Source organism: Uranotaenia lowii, chromosome 3 (genome assembly GCF_029784155.1).
Source record: "Uranotaenia lowii strain MFRU-FL chromosome 3, ASM2978415v1, whole genome shotgun sequence".
NCBI lineage: Eukaryota > Metazoa > Arthropoda > Insecta > Diptera > Culicidae > Uranotaenia > Uranotaenia lowii.
The window spans coordinates 134,962,760-134,979,801 of record NC_073693.1 but is presented as its reverse complement, the minus strand read 5'-3'; the positions used below and the strand labels follow the sequence as shown (position 1 = coordinate 134,979,801).

The 17,042-nt window shown below is 38.6% G+C and overlaps 1 protein-coding gene across 1 annotated transcript in view; it reads left to right on the top strand.

Annotated features, from left to right (window-relative positions):
* LOC129752640 (uncharacterized) overlaps positions 1-17,042 on the top strand; it is a 642,051-nt gene that overhangs the window by 248,317 nt on the left and 376,692 nt on the right. Inside the window, exon 4 of the mRNA XM_055748413.1 lies at positions 7,104-7,382. Within this exon, the coding sequence (XP_055604388.1) occupies positions 7,104-7,382 (279 nt within the window). The remainder of the gene's footprint in view (positions 1-7,103; positions 7,383-17,042) is intronic.

Sequence of the window (17,042 nt, the reverse complement as noted above, 5' to 3'; positions counted from 1 at the left end):
CACCTCATGCTAGAGATATTGGGACTGAGCGAAGTCCGTTGGCCTAACACTGGAGAACACAAGACACAGTCCGGGCAAGTACTGCTTTACATATTGGCATACGAGGAGAACACGCTACTCGGGAACGAGGAGTTGGTTTCCTATTAAGCCCGCAGGCCCATGCGGCCCTCATAAGATGGGAACCGATAAACGAACGAATAATCGTAGCCAGATTCAGAACACGGGTTAGAAACCTTACAATGGTCCAGTGTTATGCGCCAACTGACGTTGCCGATTTGCAAGAGAAAGAGCAGTTTTACAGTCAATTGAACAGCGTGGTTGAGAGAATTCCGAAGGGTGACATTCAAATCTACTTAGGCGACTTCAACGCAAAGATTGGCTTCGATAATCAGGACTTTGAGCGCATCATAGGGCGCCATGGCCTAGGACAGATGAGCGAAAACGGAGAGCTGTTTGTAAAATTTTGTGGCAACAACAACATGGTGATCGGTGGATCGCTCTTCCCCCATCGACCAGCACATAAGGTCACTTGGGTATCCCGAGATGGCTGAACAGAAAATCAAATTGACCACATATGCATCAGCCGAAAATGGAGAAGGAGCCTTCTTGATGTCCGCAACAAACGAAGCGCAGACATAGCATCTGACCATCACCTCGTCCTTGGCGAGATACGACTGAGAGTTGCGCGTGTCCAACGGCGCGAGGAGAAAGTCAGGTGTCGATACGACGTCCGCCGGTTGGAGAATCCAAAGGTGAAAAAGGGCATACGTTGAAAAGCTAGAATCCCGAGCCTCGGAGCTGCCGACAGACGGAACAGTTGAAGAACAGTGGTGTGGAATCAAGAATGCCTTTATCACGACGAGCCATGATACTCTCGGTAAAGTTTGTGGAAGACGAAGTGAATGGATGTTGGATGAAACTTGGAGGATGATCGATGATCGATGGTATATGATATTTCTCGCCGCCTTAGTGGTGCAAGGACTAATGCAAGAATGCTGCTGAAAGACCGAGCAGGTCAGCTGCTGACAGATCGAGCAGATCAGCTCAAGCGTTGGGCTGAGCATTTTGAACAACTTTTCCGAGTTACAAATAGCAATGGCCAACAGAACCCGCAGCTCAAGGCGCCCACAGTAAGTCGCATTAATGGCGTCAACTAGGAAGCGCCCTCGCTGGCTGAAATAAAAGCGGCAATCAAGGACATGAAATCCAACAAAGCGCCTGGAATCGATTGCATTCCTGCTGAAATGCTCAAAGCCGACCCTGCCTTGTCAGCACAAATGTTGCACCGTCTTTTCGCTGACATCTGGGATACTGCAACATTCCCGGCCGACCGGATGCAGGGTATCCTCGTAAAAGTCCCGAAGAAATGAGACCTAACAGAGTGCGGTAACTGGCGTGGCATAACTTTGATCTGTACAACCCTCAAAGTACTCTGCAAAGTGATCCTGAACAGGATCCAGGAGAAAATCGACGCTACACTCCGACGGCAACAAGCTGGATTCCGATCCGGACGATCATGTGGGGACCACATCACAACACTACGAATCATACTGGAACAAATCAACGAATTCCAGGACTCTCTTCTGCTGGTATTCGTTGATTTCGAAAAAGCATTTGACCGACTGAACCACGAAATCATCTGGGCTGCTCTTAGACGACGAGGGGTCCCAGAGAAACTAGTCCATCTCATCGAAGCACAGTACGAGGCATTTTCCTGCAAGGTCTTGCACGACGGTGTCTTGTCCGAACCAATCCCGTTAACTGCTGGAGTGAGACAGGGATGTATTTTGTCACCGCTGCTTTTTCTCATCGTAATGGATGAGATCTTGACTGGATCGATTGACTGTAGACCAAACCGAGGATTGCCGTGGAATCCTTCAGTAATCGAGCAACTGAACGACCTTGACCTGGCAGACGATATTGTTTTGCTTGCCCAAACACAACAAGACATGCAGAGCAAACTCGACGACCTCACCGAAAGCTCCAAGGCAGCAGGTCTCAAAATCAATGTCGGAAAGACCAAGTCGATGGAAATCAACACAGAAAATCGTTTCAATTTCGTGGTAGCTGGAAAGGTTGAGACAGTGGAGTGCTTCCAGTATCTTGGTAGCCAGATTACGCCTGATGGTGGTACCAAGAAGGACATCGAAACCCGGATCAGAAAAGCCCGATTTGCGTTTGCGAGTCTCCGAAACATCTGGCGCTCACGCCAGATCTCTCTACGAACTAAGATCCGAAACTGCAAGTTTTTGTGAATCGCTGCCTGCGGAACATCATCCGCGCTTGGTGGCCTGGCAACTGGATCTCAAACGTTAAACTTCATCGCCGGTGTCATCAAAAGGCGCTAGAAATCGAGATTCGGGAACGTAAGTGGAGATGGATTGGGCACACGCTGCGAAGAGATGAAAACGAGATTTGCAGAGAGGCGCTTGACTGGAATCCAGAAGGGCATCCAAGAAGAGGCAGGCCAAAAAGCTCGTGGCGGCGAAGTCTAGCCACTGAAATCCGCACAGTTGACGAGAACCTTGGCTGGCAGCAAGTGAAGACGCTGGCTCCGGATCGCCAGCAGTGGCGATCTTTTATCTCAGCCCTATGCGTCGGTCAATCGGCGCCGGATCCTTAGGTAAGTAGGTAGGAGATTTTCTTTGTGCCCGGTTAGTAAAACTACCAAAATGAGCGTGGCGACGAACCTGTTGAGGTTCTGCTTAACTATCCCCAATGTTTTTCGATAAGGCAAAGTTCTGATGTGTTGGGAGGGCTCTTATCCTTGAGCACAACCTGAATGTTGTTAGCGGCATACCACTCCATGACCTTTTTTATGATCCGAACAATACAGCACAGACAAGTCATGTTTCTTCAGGAAAGGCAGCAAACGCTTTTGAAGTCACTCTTTAATGTAAATCTCCTGGTTTACGGTCCTAGCTGCAACAAAAATGTCGCACAAGCCTCAGGCAACTTAGGCCGTGGTAAAAGATCTCCACTTTAGACGATGCGGATCCAGCGTTTCCTCTTGGGCAAAGTCAAGATTCTCGTCGACAGTTCGGATTTCAGCGGCTAGGTTTTGCCGCCACGAGCTTCTGGGTCTGCCTATCCTTCGATGTTCCTCCGAATTCCGTTCAAGCGCCTCTCTGCAAATCTCGTTCTTATCTCTTCGCAGCGTCTCAGTCCATCTCCACTTATTATGAGGGATGAATGACATCCTGGTGTTAAAATCCTTATAATCAATTTAAAAAAAAGAAAAAAATAAAACATAATCTTTATTTACGTTCCCTATTCTCGATATGTAGCGCCCCTTGTGAAACCTTGGTTTTTCCAAGCCATTTGGATATTGTAAATAGTGAAAAAAGGTGATCGCCAGTTGAGGGCTTTAAGTCCAGTTTTTAGGCAATAGTCGCCAGTTGAGGACGATAAGTCCAGTTTAGGCGATGATCGCCAGTTTAGAACAAGAAGTCCAGTTTAGGCGATGATGGCTATTTGAGGACAAGAAGTCCAGTTTAGGCGATGATCGCAAGTTGAGGACGATAAGTCCACTTTAGGCGATGATCGCCAGTTGAGGACAACAAGTCCAGTTTAGGCGATGGTCTCCAGTTGAGGACAGGTAGTCCAGTTTAGATGATGATCGCCAGCTTATGATGATTAGTCCAGTTTCGGTGGAAGTAGCCAGTTGAGAAGTGAGAGTCCAGTTAAGGTTGATATCTTCAAGTTGCTTGGGATAGAATTTTCGTTAAAGGCGACAAATGCAAGAAGAGAAGCTCGTCTCAGTAAAAAAAGAAGCTAAGTAGTTAGAACTAGAGCTCAGTAGTACATAGTTAGTTTTACCCAGGACTGCTAGAATGCCAGGTGCAGTTCAGATGAATGAGCATGAGGTACTAAGATTAAAAAAAAAAACATAATTTGTAAGATGTAGGTAAGTGTGTGGGACAATTTCAGGATGCTATCGAGGTTGCACAGTGAGCAACTGCATTTTGAAATGCCGTGTTGTAGAACGTAGCGATTAGTGAGAAGGCGACTAATGCTTCTGTTGTAACCTTACAAGTTCAGTGTAAGGCTATGGGAAAAAGGTTTCTCTAGCAAGTTGAACCAGCTTGCCTTGTTAAGCAAGGGTTAAATGGAATATTGTTCCAATTCGTGTCCGTGTTTTTATCCCAAAAGTGGTCGTCAAAGTTCCAAGTCGGTCATTTCATCAGCCTTATAAGCTCTCTTGGTGGAACTCCGAACTAAGAAAAAGCCGTAATTTAGTTCGTAAAGCTCGAAAACGTTACTTTCAAGATCAGACGGATCAAACCAAAGCCTACTTATCGAGGCTAAAAGCCTACTATGAAGCTCTTCGTAATACCGCCATTAAACTATACATCTTAAAAATTGAACGCAACGTTAAACAAATCCCTCTACATTCTGGAAATACGTCAAAAGTCGCCGTCTTACTAACACCGTACCGTCGTCTGTTTCGTTTCGTGACCGCACGTCGGAAACCGTCAAAGAGTCCGCTGATTTGTATGGCGAGTTTTTTAGCAGGAGATTTTCAATGTTTTAAGTAATCTTGACCCGTTAAAAGTGCCCGGCCCGGATGGAATTCCATCGTCCATCGTCCATGACCAGTCAGGAATTGCGTCATATAGAAGTCCACTTCACCGTGCCTTCGACCGGTCCAGCTCCCGATGTGCGGGATCAGACGATGGGTCCTCCTTCCTCTCGTTGAGCTGTCCCACAGCTGCTGCCAGTTGGACATCGAGTCCTCATTGGCGAGGTCTCGTACATTGGGCATGTCTTTGTTGTCGTAGCAATAGACATCCTCCTCAAGCAAAACCGAGATGGGCATAACACCCGCTACTACACAGGCGGCTTCGGACGACATGGTCCGGTATCCGCTGATAACCCGCAGGTTCATCAGCCGCTGAACGCTGCTAAGTCGCTGCAGGTTACAGCTTCTTCCCAGGGCCTGCCTCCAGGCCGCTGCTCCATACCGCAAGATCGAAGTGGTCACGCTTGCCAGGATCCGCCTTTTGCTGCTTTGGATGGCCGAGGAGTTCGGCATCATTCGTGTGAGTGCGGCCGTGGCCATTGCCGCTCTCTTGCACACGTATTCGACATGGCTCGTGAAGCTGAGCCTGTCGTCTATCATCACCCCTAGGTACTTGATTGCGCGTTTGGACACGATATTGCACGGTCCAACGGCAATGGTACCTGTTTGGGGTGAGATCAGGTTGGTGATAAGCACCATTTCGGTTTTGTGGTGGGCTAGACGCAGGCACTTAGAGTGCATCCAGCTTTCCACTGCCTGTATAGCTACCGTGGCCAGTAGCTCAACCTCCACTGTTGAGGAGCCTCTCGCCAAGAGGACTACATCATCCGCAAATCCTACGAGTTCAGCTCCAGATGGGAGGCTCGTTCGTAGGAGTTCGTCGTAAGTGATGTTCCACAGGACCGGGCCAAGTATTGACCCCTGTGGAACACCCGCCGAAACCTCTTGTGATCGCAAACCCTCGCCGGTCATATACTGCAGTTGGCGATTGTGGAAGTAACTTTCCACAAGCCTATACAGATATGCCGGGATCCTCATTTGGATGAGCGACGACGCAATCGCTGTCCAACTGACACTGTTGAAGGCGTTCTTCACATCCAGAGTGACAACCGTGCAAAAACGGAGCCCTCTTTTCTTGGTCAGCCTGGCTCTGTCCGCTACCTCGATGACCGAGCGGATGGCATCTACGGTGCTGCGGCCTCGACGGAAACCAAACTGTTTCCCCGAGAGTCCGCCCTCGCTTTCAGTATACCTCTGAAGTCGGTTCTAAAAATAACCTGTATATTGTTTGAGTTGTGTAGTACTAAGTAAACTTTGTGCGAGAGCACTCAATTAAAATTATATCAATATAATTGAAAATTCACTGCCATTTAGGGACTATTTAGGTGGTACTTAAAACGATATTAAATATTTGAAAGTAGGTAGATACCGAACTATTCCGATACTCCATATTTGAAAAAAAAAATCTGCTAAGCATGCATAGTCCCAAATTAATGACTTGACACTGAGTGTGAACACTTGGATGAAATTTAAAGTACATTGAAATTTCTTGCAGAAATCAACCTTTCGTGTTTTGTTTGTTGATTTTTCGAGATACACAAGCGTCATTTACCAGGGCAAGCCGATTGCACAGTTTAGCAAAACGTAAACTTCTGCCTCTGCCTCATGATCTTTTGAACTCTTTATCGAAATCAAAATCAACAAAACGTTTGGATAAGGGACTTCCACAAATGATGCCATTGTTGGTTCTTGCTTGAAAAGAACTCAATCGTTTGTAGTTTGAAGTGTATTTTTCAAAAATTGATATTAAAAACTTTGATAATTCAAATCCAAGTTGAGAAAAGATTTTAGTTTTTGATTCTCCCTCGTTTCTCGCCATTTGGGACACATTTCGACTGAAGATGCCGCCCAGAACCAAAGAAGCGGGTGAGTATCAAACAGATTCGTGTTCGGCTTAGCAAGGTAGGCTCTAAGCTTAATTATTTAGCACCGACCGCAACCGGTCGAAATCGAAAGGGAACAAACTTTTCTCGATTTAAAAATCCTCCTCCGCCATCCGCCTTTTTTCATTGAAGTAAAGAACTTGCGATTTCTGCCGCTCTGCTACTGCCGTGTGGGAAGGTGGCATTACTTTTTTCAATTTTTGCTTCGATGTCGTGTTTCGGGTTACTTAATTATGTTATTGCCGCTAATTATCTAATCGGTGTGTTAAGAAGTCGCTTGGCTGTTCAGCTCAGTTGCTACCATCTGGAGCTGAGCTGAGCTTTAAGATAGGTTCAACACTGAACCGGTAAGATGCTGGCGAACGTTAATATCTTATTTTTATGATGCTTACTCAATTTCAGCCAAGTTCCGTTGGACTGTCATTATACAATTGGATTTTTATGAAAATTGTAATACAAAGTGTAATCCCTGGCAGGAACTTGTTTTTGGAAAAGAATTAAGAAGGTTTCTGTGTAAATGGATTTTTTAAAAGATTCAATGTTAAATCATTAAATCTTCAATATAAAAAACAAGAAACCCCATTAGCTGGTAGACTTACATTTGACGTTTTGTTTTTTTTCTTTTTTATTCCTCTCAGGCCCGTCCCTTGATGCTACCGGTCATGATGGCTGCTGCCCAGTTGCTGCCGAATGATGGCGATAATTTATCACCGAATGGCATAGAGAAACTGATCGATGAGCACTTGGGGCCTCTGTATCCCGATTACGTGGACCACACACGGCCGGTTCTGGTCCGGCAGGCTCGGGATCTACTTGTGTGTACTTTTCATGGTGATCTGCGCCGGTTCGAGGGGGACTTCCTGCAGCCGGCGGCGGAAATTGTGAGCGGACTTCGGAGCAAATATCAACTTGGAAAGGTAGGTACCGAATGGAAGGGAACAGAAGAAAGCTTTAGCCGGAGCGAAGGGCTCTTGGCTATCACGTGTGCACTTAAAGATTTTCTGTGACAGACCTGCCAATTCTCGGACAAATCAGGCTGATAGCAACTTATGTCAATGAACGCACTCTTCCATGGGAATAAGATGTTGAATGGGAATGAAAAGGGATTGTCTGGTCATTTCATTCATAGGGCTTAAACGAGATTGTAGAACTAGTTGGTTTACCAGAATACAATTTTGTATCTCTCAATAGTGTCTCATCCATATTCGTTAGAATTACAGGGAAAAAAATTAAAGGCTGTAACGAACGCAATGATAACAAACTGAGAAGGCTACTTAGCGATAAATGCGTTTCTGAGTTAAAGGGAGCTTATCTGAGCGATCACATGTCATCTTTATTGTTCGTTCGCACTGCGAGATTTCCGCTTGTGGTGCGAATCACGCTTGGTTTACCAACTCTATCTGTATCCACCACTTCATAGTAGTTCAAATTATAATAACATATCTGTTATTTTTTCGAATTTTGTACAATTTAGTTCATTTAGAAATAGGACACTTTCTTTTACTGGTAGCTTATTTCTCAGTTATTGGATATACAAAATTTATTGCCTGGTAAAAGTACTATCCGACCTATTTTTTTTTTAATTTTTAGCGAAATCTTAAGTGTAGATCGCTGGATCGCTTACTATGAGGCATTAAAACCTTTCCTCAAACCACAATTATTTGCTAAAGGGTGATACGGTCAAAATTTGGTCAATATCAACTCGACGTATTTCTTTCAATTTTGCATTTAAAAAACCTGAACACCCCTCATTTTGAAAGTGTGTGTGTGTGTAGAATGTTGCTCCTATTTTGATTTTGGAATTCACTCTTCAGTTGTCAAAATGCCGTCCAAGGAAGAAGAGCAGCGTATAAAAATTTTGCTCGCGTATCGCGAAAATCCGAACTACTCGCACGCAGAGTTGGCAAAATCACTGAAAGTTGCCAAATCAACCGTTACAAATGAAATAAAAGTGTTTGGGGAACGTTTGTCGACAGCCAGGAATTCCGGGTCGGGGGGAAATCGAAAACCGGAAGCCGCTGAGAAGACAAAGAGAGTTGCCGGTAGTTTCAAGCGAAACCCGCAAATAAGCTGGGTGTATCGTCTACAACCGTGCATCGAGCCAAAAAACGAGCCGGATCATCGACTTACAAGAAGGTAGTGACCATGATAAACAAAATACGACGGCCAAAGCGCGATCCCGGAGGCTGTACACGACGATGCGGACGAAGTTTGACTGTGTGGTAATGGACGACGAAACCTACGTCAAAGCCGACTACAAGCAGCTTCCGGGACAGAAGTTTTATACGGCAAAAGGAAGGGGAAAGGTAGCGATATTTTCAAGCACATGAAACTGTCAAAGTTCGCGAAGATATATCTGGTTTGGCAGGCCATCTGTACCTGTGGCTTGAAAAGCAGCATTTTCATAGCTTCCGGGACTGTCAACCAAGAAATTTACGTGAAAGAGTGTTTGAATAAACGTCTACTGCCTTTCTTGAAGAAACACGGTTGTTCCGTAATGTTTTGGCCGGATTTGGCGTCTTGCCATTACGGTAAAAAGGCCATGGAGTGGTACGCCGCCAACAACGTGCAGGTGGTTCTCAAGGACAAGAACCCTCCCAACACGCCAGAGCTCCGCCCAATTGAGAAATACTGGGCTATTGTCAAGCAGAACCTAAAGAAGACCAAACAATCTGCTAAGGACGAGCAGCATTTCAAAGCAAACTGGCTTCCTGCGGCGAAGAAGGTGGACAAGGTGGCTGTACAAATTCTGATGGCAGGGGTTAAGCGTAAGGCCCGGCAATTCGGATTTGGAAAAGCGGAAGCCCAACTGAATATTTGTCCTGAATTTTATACTAATTAAACTAGAAAAAGAAATTTTATTTGATTTTGACCAAATTTGATTTGACCAAATTTTGAACGTATTACCCTTTATATCGGACCCAGAACGTTGATCAAATTTTATTCCAGTTGAGCTTCCAATGGGAATTTAAGATATAAACTGGACAAGGTATTAATCCAATATTGCATTTTAATCATTGATTTTTTTTGAGTATATATTTCCATTTTTTTTATATAATCAGTTAATTTTTTGTATTAACACTAGAAAGACCGCACCAGTCAAAATGACTGGTGGGACACTTTGTTTGTTGAATATCTTTTAAACACTACGCTCTAAAAATTCGCAAAAAATACGACTTTTCATAAATTTTGAATCTCTACAAAACTGTATATTTTTTATTTTTCTAGCTCTTTTAATAAGCGAGAAAAATTTCGCCATGGACACTCGGACCGTGACCAGTCAAAATGACTGGTAAAATTCCCAAACCTATAACTCAAACAAGATAAATTTTTTTCGCTTGCTTTTGGATTTATTTGCAATCTACATTCAAGACAAAGAGCCTTTGTTGATTTATGGTGGGCAGGAGTGTGTCATTAGCTATGAAATTATTGATTTTCGATGCGAAGTCATGGAAATTTGTAGAAAAAGTTCTCGGATCGACCGCTGTGTGGCGCTTCAAGCACTTGACTCCCAATTTTTTTGGTCTGTTTTGTTGCTTAACTATAATCGAACATTCTGTCAAAATTTGGCGAAATTTCATCAAGATTTGTAAAAGTTATGTTAGTTTTAATACATGTCCATTCGAGTAATCGAGTAATTTTAGGTGATATATATGTTTTATACTGAACTAGTATGAGTAAAATAATTATGAATTGTGTACTTATTTATTCAAATTTGAAGACCTTATGTCTATGAAACTGAACAATTTAAATGATTTTTTTTTATATTTGATTATTCTTCATACGTTGGTTATCCACCATGGGTGCACGGATTCACCGCAGTTTCTGCCCAAGTATGTATTCACATGCATTCTTAGATTATTAGGTTCGACAAATTTCCAATTCAAGTACCCTTACAGGTATTCCGGCACCCGTGTATAAAGCTGGCAACTGATTGAACATTCTTATTATAAGAGGAAACACATCTTACCTGTCGGCAACTTACGGGGTTTGAACCCCGTGAGTTTTCTTGCCGATACCGGGAATCGAACCCAGTACACCTGGCATACCTAAACTAGACTCACGCCAGTCTATCTGATAGACCACATTGGCGCTAAGATTTTTCAACATGGGTGCACGGAATGGCTGCAAATTCGCCGTTGTTAATTATATTCAAACAAATAGTTTTCAACTTGCTTCAGAACACAAAATATTTTTGAGTTAGATATGATAGGCATTTGAAATGCAACATTAGTCAATCGAAAAACTTTTAAGGCAAAACAAATCAATGTGTACATTTGACCATGTTGATTCATTATTTTTATTTCCACTGTTTTTCGTCGCACGACATAACTTGATGCATATAATTCCTAAAATGCACTCGATCCATGATAACCGTTTTCCAATTTCTTGGATGTTGATCAGATCTTATCAGATAAATATACGATGGCAAAAACCTGTATTTTAATAATTAATAAATAAATTTATTATTTCAAGATATAATTGAAATATTTCTTTTCCAGGAATGAAAAAACGGAGCTTAAAATAAAAATCGTTATTTAAATAATTATGTCTCAACATGAAAGACATTATTTCGACTTTGGTTTAGTTAAGATTTGTAAAAATGCTTTTTAAAAAATTACAAAAAGTCCAATATTTGACTGAAACGCGGTGAATCCGTGCACTCATATTGAAAAACCATGTATATAACACAAATTTTCATTTGAATCTTGAAAAGTCTTTATTCTTTACCTTTAACATGCAAAAAAAAATTGATTTTGAATGAATGGCGGTGAATCCGTGCACCCATGGTAAATTGCTCTACTTATATAAAAAAAACGCTTCCAAACCTACAATATCAGGTATAATTTATAGGCATCGGGTTGAAAAACTTCAGAGCGATGGATGCTAGAAAACATCTACTAAAACAAAACTGAAGTGAAACCGTGCACCCATGGTCAATAACCATAGCCATCTTACATGTTTTTATTATTAGATTGATAATGTGTTTCAATTTTTTGATAATTATTTGACATATTCATTTTATGACATACACGCATTCGTCAACTATGCAAAACTGAGGTGATTCCGGGCACCCATGGTGAAAAAATATTTCAATTTTATAACAAAAATGTTATCGAATTAATAACAAAATAATTTCAAAAGAAAAAATTTAAAAATATTTTGATAGAAAAAATTTCCCCTTTACCAGTCATTTTGACTGGTCACGGTCCGAATAGGTATATTTAATTTGCCGGTCCTTCTAGTGTTAAAGAGAGTTTGGTTTTTGGTCTTGATATTTCATAATCAACATTCGAATTAAAATTCTAGGAATATCAGATGAAAGCTTATTTCTAAATTTAATTTATGTTTGGAAAACATGATAGAATGGTATATTATTAGTTTAACGATCAAGATTTAATTTTGAATGCAATACAATTTTGAAATTTTTCGTTCTATTCTGATTTTTAATTTTGAGTCCTTTTTTCATATCCAAGTTCAAGTTTTAAAATTAAAAAAAAATCTTAGTAAAAACTCGGGATCGAAAATTTAATATCAGATTACAGATTCATTATAGATTTATGATAAAATGTTCATATTTCAATTTTGCGATCTAAATTTATATTCGTTCGATTTTTTTAACAGGATGGATCGGGGCATTGGATTTCAAAATTTTCTACTCAAAACCCGGCCAGTAGCCGGGCAAATCCAGGTTATATTCATAAAAATTCAATAGGAAAGTTTTTTAGTCAGGCACATCAGTGGCGTTTAAATCTTATTTAACAATTGTAAAAAAATTTCGTACTTTAGATCGATAAATGATGCTCAAAATTTTTCAATTTGACGCAAAAATCATCGATTATGTTAACCAAGGCTGTAGGAAAGGATATGGGGAGGGGGTATGGGGGTTAAAACACCCGCCACATGGAAGCCCATGAAAGCCGAGGTATTCTTATCAATACTCAAAAATTTTAATTCCCAATCAAATTTGAATGATTGAGTAAGGTTATTCAAGAGTAATAATCTTTATTCAAAATTTATACATAAACCTCAAAAACTAATCTAAGGTTCAGAACTCTGCTACTGTTTCAAAACATGTCCACTTATGGATAGAAATTCTGTTCGGAATATTCAATTTAAAATAAGGTATTACTTTGTTACTTGGAGGTTGTGGTCTCATATTTTTCAAATAAAAATTTATTTCTGATTTCGTTTTTCGGATTCTGTATCCTGTTTGGGATACTTGACTTTCAGTTTGAATCATCATTAGTAGAGAAAAAAACGGAATACTGTTCTGCAATCCTTTTTTTAATACTATTTAAGCATTTTGTTCAAAACTTAATTAATAATTTTCGAATCTCAAAAGCAATTTCAATATTAAGATAAAAGATTATCGAATATGAAAAAAAGAAAATTTTAAACCATCCTGACTCTTTGCTTATCGTTCAACCAAGAAATTCTTAAACTCAATTCTTATGAAAAATATCATCTCAACGGAGCTTCTAACTGACGATCCGGATACTCAGAATAAGATTGATCATTCGATATTATCAGATTTAAAAAATTGAAACAACGAATTCAGATTCATACAAAAAACATAACAATTTAAATTAAACATTCATGACAAAGGGCCCTGAAACAAGTTTCACTTCTAGGCTCATATTGAAAAATTCTAACCTGCAATTTTGAAACAGAAATAGTTTTTTTGTACATCTCAGAGATTGTAATTAAATTCGCACAACAGAATAAAAATTCAACTTTGGAATTCAGGTCCAAAAATCAGATTCAGAATTATGATTCGAAATTCAAATTAAGATTCCGCTCAGAAATGAGTTTCGAAAATATCAAGAAAACTATTTCGTCAAAGAAGTCAAACAGCAGAAGATCGTAGACTTATAATTTTAATTGTCGGGTAAACCAGATTTGAAATTTAAAATTTAAAATCAAAGTCAGTTTGTTAATATAACTCAGCTGAAAATCACAAATATATTTCAGTTCATTTGCAAGTTTAGTTTAATAAAAAAAACTGAATTGTATAGATTTTAAATTATCCACTAAATTTCATTTATGAAATCTGTTTTTAATAAGTAGTTTTCGCTGATAAATATGCATTTTTTTCAAGAGCAAATTTCGAACTAAAATCTTAAATTTGGATCAATTTTACACCGTAAAATTAAAGTCTCTTTTACATTCAATAGGTTGAATTTAAACTTTCATCGATAAAAAATCATTCAATTTGCCCAAGAGCTGGGTAGATTTATCTTACTTCATTGAGACATAGAATAAGTTTTTTTTCATGGAAATTTAAAGCTTTCTTAGAAAAGGTTATTTTTGCTCAAATCAAATTACATAAATCTCCATGATTCTGAAACAAATTCAAAAATTTCAACCAACAATGAAAGTAAGTGCCCTTTTTTGTTATAAATGCTTCATTTTACAAATTTAACTTAATATTTTAAAAATCCGTCCTAACGTGTTTTCAAAAATTATTACTTTTGAGTTCAAAACTTAATATTTCAAAACTTTTAATGGAAAAGAACCTAGAAATTAGTAATCAAATATGTAGGTACTAAATACATTTTTGTTTGTGTTTTTTTTTCAGTTCATGTACTATTTGAGCAAAAATATCATAGAAATAAGGCAGTCATCAAAACCCTTCTATGAGGCGGTTCTTCCTACTGGTTTGGATTTGGCTAATTCTGTCATCAAATTCGAGCTAAATTCGGGCAAAATCCGAGCTTTTTCCTCCGATATATGGGAAGCCGGCCGGGCCGGACTTATCCTATTTTATTTTGTTGAAAACCAAAAGAAGCCTGTTCAAAACCGAGCAATATGGATTGCCTAATTTGAATTCATATTTTCATATGCCAGAAGATAGCCCAATTGAATTTTCGGTTTTTTACAGGTTGCAATTTATGTTTTCTTGGTTTTAAAGATGAAGAAAAGTGCTTATCATCAATGTCAAATTGTGAGCTCAATTTTTCGCTAAGACAATCTTGGAGACTAGATTTTTATACAAATCTGAAAAAATAACGTTGATGCTTATTGACATGTCAATCTAAAGTAAAAATAGAGAATAAGGTATCATTTCATAAGTATATGTTGCCTAAGATACAGTATTTCTACGAAAATCAGAAACTGAAAATCTCAGAAACGACACAACGCCTCTTTTTGAAATTTCACAGAGTTATTGTTGAAAAAAAAATCACATGTCTTAAGTTTTTGAATTGTTCTATGGATTGGATCAAAAGTTACGCGAGTTATTTATATATTTATAGTTTATATTTCAGGCATGAATCTTAAAACGTGATTTTGACAATTGCCATCATACAGAATCTTGTTTTCAACTCTGACTTGATAGTTTGAATTCTATTTCTAAAGCATGAACTTTGTAATTTAAAAATGGAATTCTAAATTCCACTACTGATTTCAATTTTGAATAAAATTTTATTTTAATTCAAACCTAAAGAGTATCCTACTAACATTCCTCCCTTTCATCGCCCTTGACTACCAGGACGTGGCCGGCGCCGTTATTGATTTTTTTTTTTTTTTTTAGTAAAAGAGAGTTTTGTGCATTGAGAATGTACTGCTTATCCCAAGTATCTTTCAACCGACAAAATTGATGGTCACGATCAATCAAGGAGTAGCAACCATCGAACAGTGCTCGTGAACGGGAATTAAGCGAGACAAAATTAAAAACGCAGAAACTATAAGATTTAGACAAAACAATTTCAGTGTTATTGACGAACACACTTTTTCAATTGAAAAGATAGAGTAAAATTGTCCTCTACAAAGTTGTAGTCAATACCTTTTAGAGCAGCTTTGTTGAAGATATAAAATTCATAAGAGGAGGAAGCGCTCTATGCTTTTTTCAATGTAGAAATGTTAGAGCGTGTCTAAAAAATAGATATTCAGCTCTAACTCTATTGAATAAGTTTATAAAACCTAAGCGGTGTCTTCTATACACTTTCATAAAATTTAAATGCGCACGTTCTTCTTGGAGAGCAAATATCTATCTTGAAGCATTCATTAGTTATAAGGCTTTTTCTATGAAATCCAAAGTTTGTTAATTTTAAATACAAATAACACATTATACTGACCCTTCAAAGGAAAGTCCTCTCATATTCCGTGGAAAAGTCGCATTTTCATCATACAGTTAATAGCTAAATGCAATAAGGCCGGAACAAATTTCAAATCCTTCTTTTGTCACTCGGAGTTGGAACACCGCAAGGGGGGGGGGGGGGGGGGGGGGGTTGGGGTAGAATAAATATTAATGCAAAAAACGAATAAATTGGAATAAATTGCACGAAATCTTGTTTGAAACCAAATTGCATACAATATCATTGCACAAAATCATAGATCAAGTTATTTTTTATCTAAAAAGTTATTTTTATCTAAAAAATCAATAAAATAAATAATAGAAAAGGTGAAAAACCTCCCATCTTCCAAATTTTGTGTTTTGGTCTTGAAATCTTTCGGAAATTTATTTTTTTTTAGAAATTCATATAAAATACTTCATACTTTATTAATTTCCCCTTTCGGGTTTTTCGGAAATCTCGAAGGGGTGGTAGACAAAAGAAGAAATTGAAATTTGTTCCAGCCTAAAATAGCAAAATAAACGATTTTGCCCGATTTGCTACCATTTTGGTTTCTGATGAAAAATTGGACGCAGAATCCGAAAATCAAATTAAAAAAAATCTCAGTTCAACAGTTTTTGAGCTATGCTTCAAATATGAAATTTTGAAAAATAGTACTTGTACTACGATCCAAATATCTAATATTGCCTATCATAAAATTGAAATCTGTTTTTTGAGATAATGTTACCAAACGATTCTTCATATTTCAAACTGTATTTGGTTTTTTCGTATTTTTTTAAATATTATTTACGTACTTTTACATTCTAAAGAAAAATACAAACTCTCGACAAATATATGAAAAAGGCCAAGGACAACAATTTAAAAGCGTATTTTCTCGAAATAAGCTTTTATGCTTTTAAATTGAACTTCATTTTTTGCGTAGGATCAGCTGTATTGATAATATTTGTGAATTAATGATCCAAAAAACCGTTGAAAACGCATTTTTTAAAGGAAAATTTAATTTCATCGACGACGGTTCAAAACTCGATGGTGACATTTTAAAAATCTTATTCTCTATGGACCTTAAATTTCATTTTTAAACAAAAATTTCAATTGGTTATGTATCAAAATCGGATAAAACTTGTAGAAGTTATACTTACTTTACTACAACAGTAATGTTTGACTTCGGAAAAAAGTGACAAACCACAGTATACAGCAGAGTTTTTACGATCAACTGTACACTATGGTTCGTTAAATTATTAAAAAAATCAATCATTCCTTTTGTAGTAAAGTACCTAGAACTTTCAGGATTTTTTGCAGATAATGATAAGTAACCACTTAAAATTGTTGTTTTAAGTTGACATTTGAGGTTAATAGAAAATAAGATTCTTATAATTTTTCCTACGAGTTTTAAAGCGATGAAGAAAAAAATTCCTAAAAAAAAAGAGTTTTTCATCGTTTTTTCGATCATAAATTCACAAATGTCATCAATAGGGGAGAGTGGGGATACTTGATCCCCTT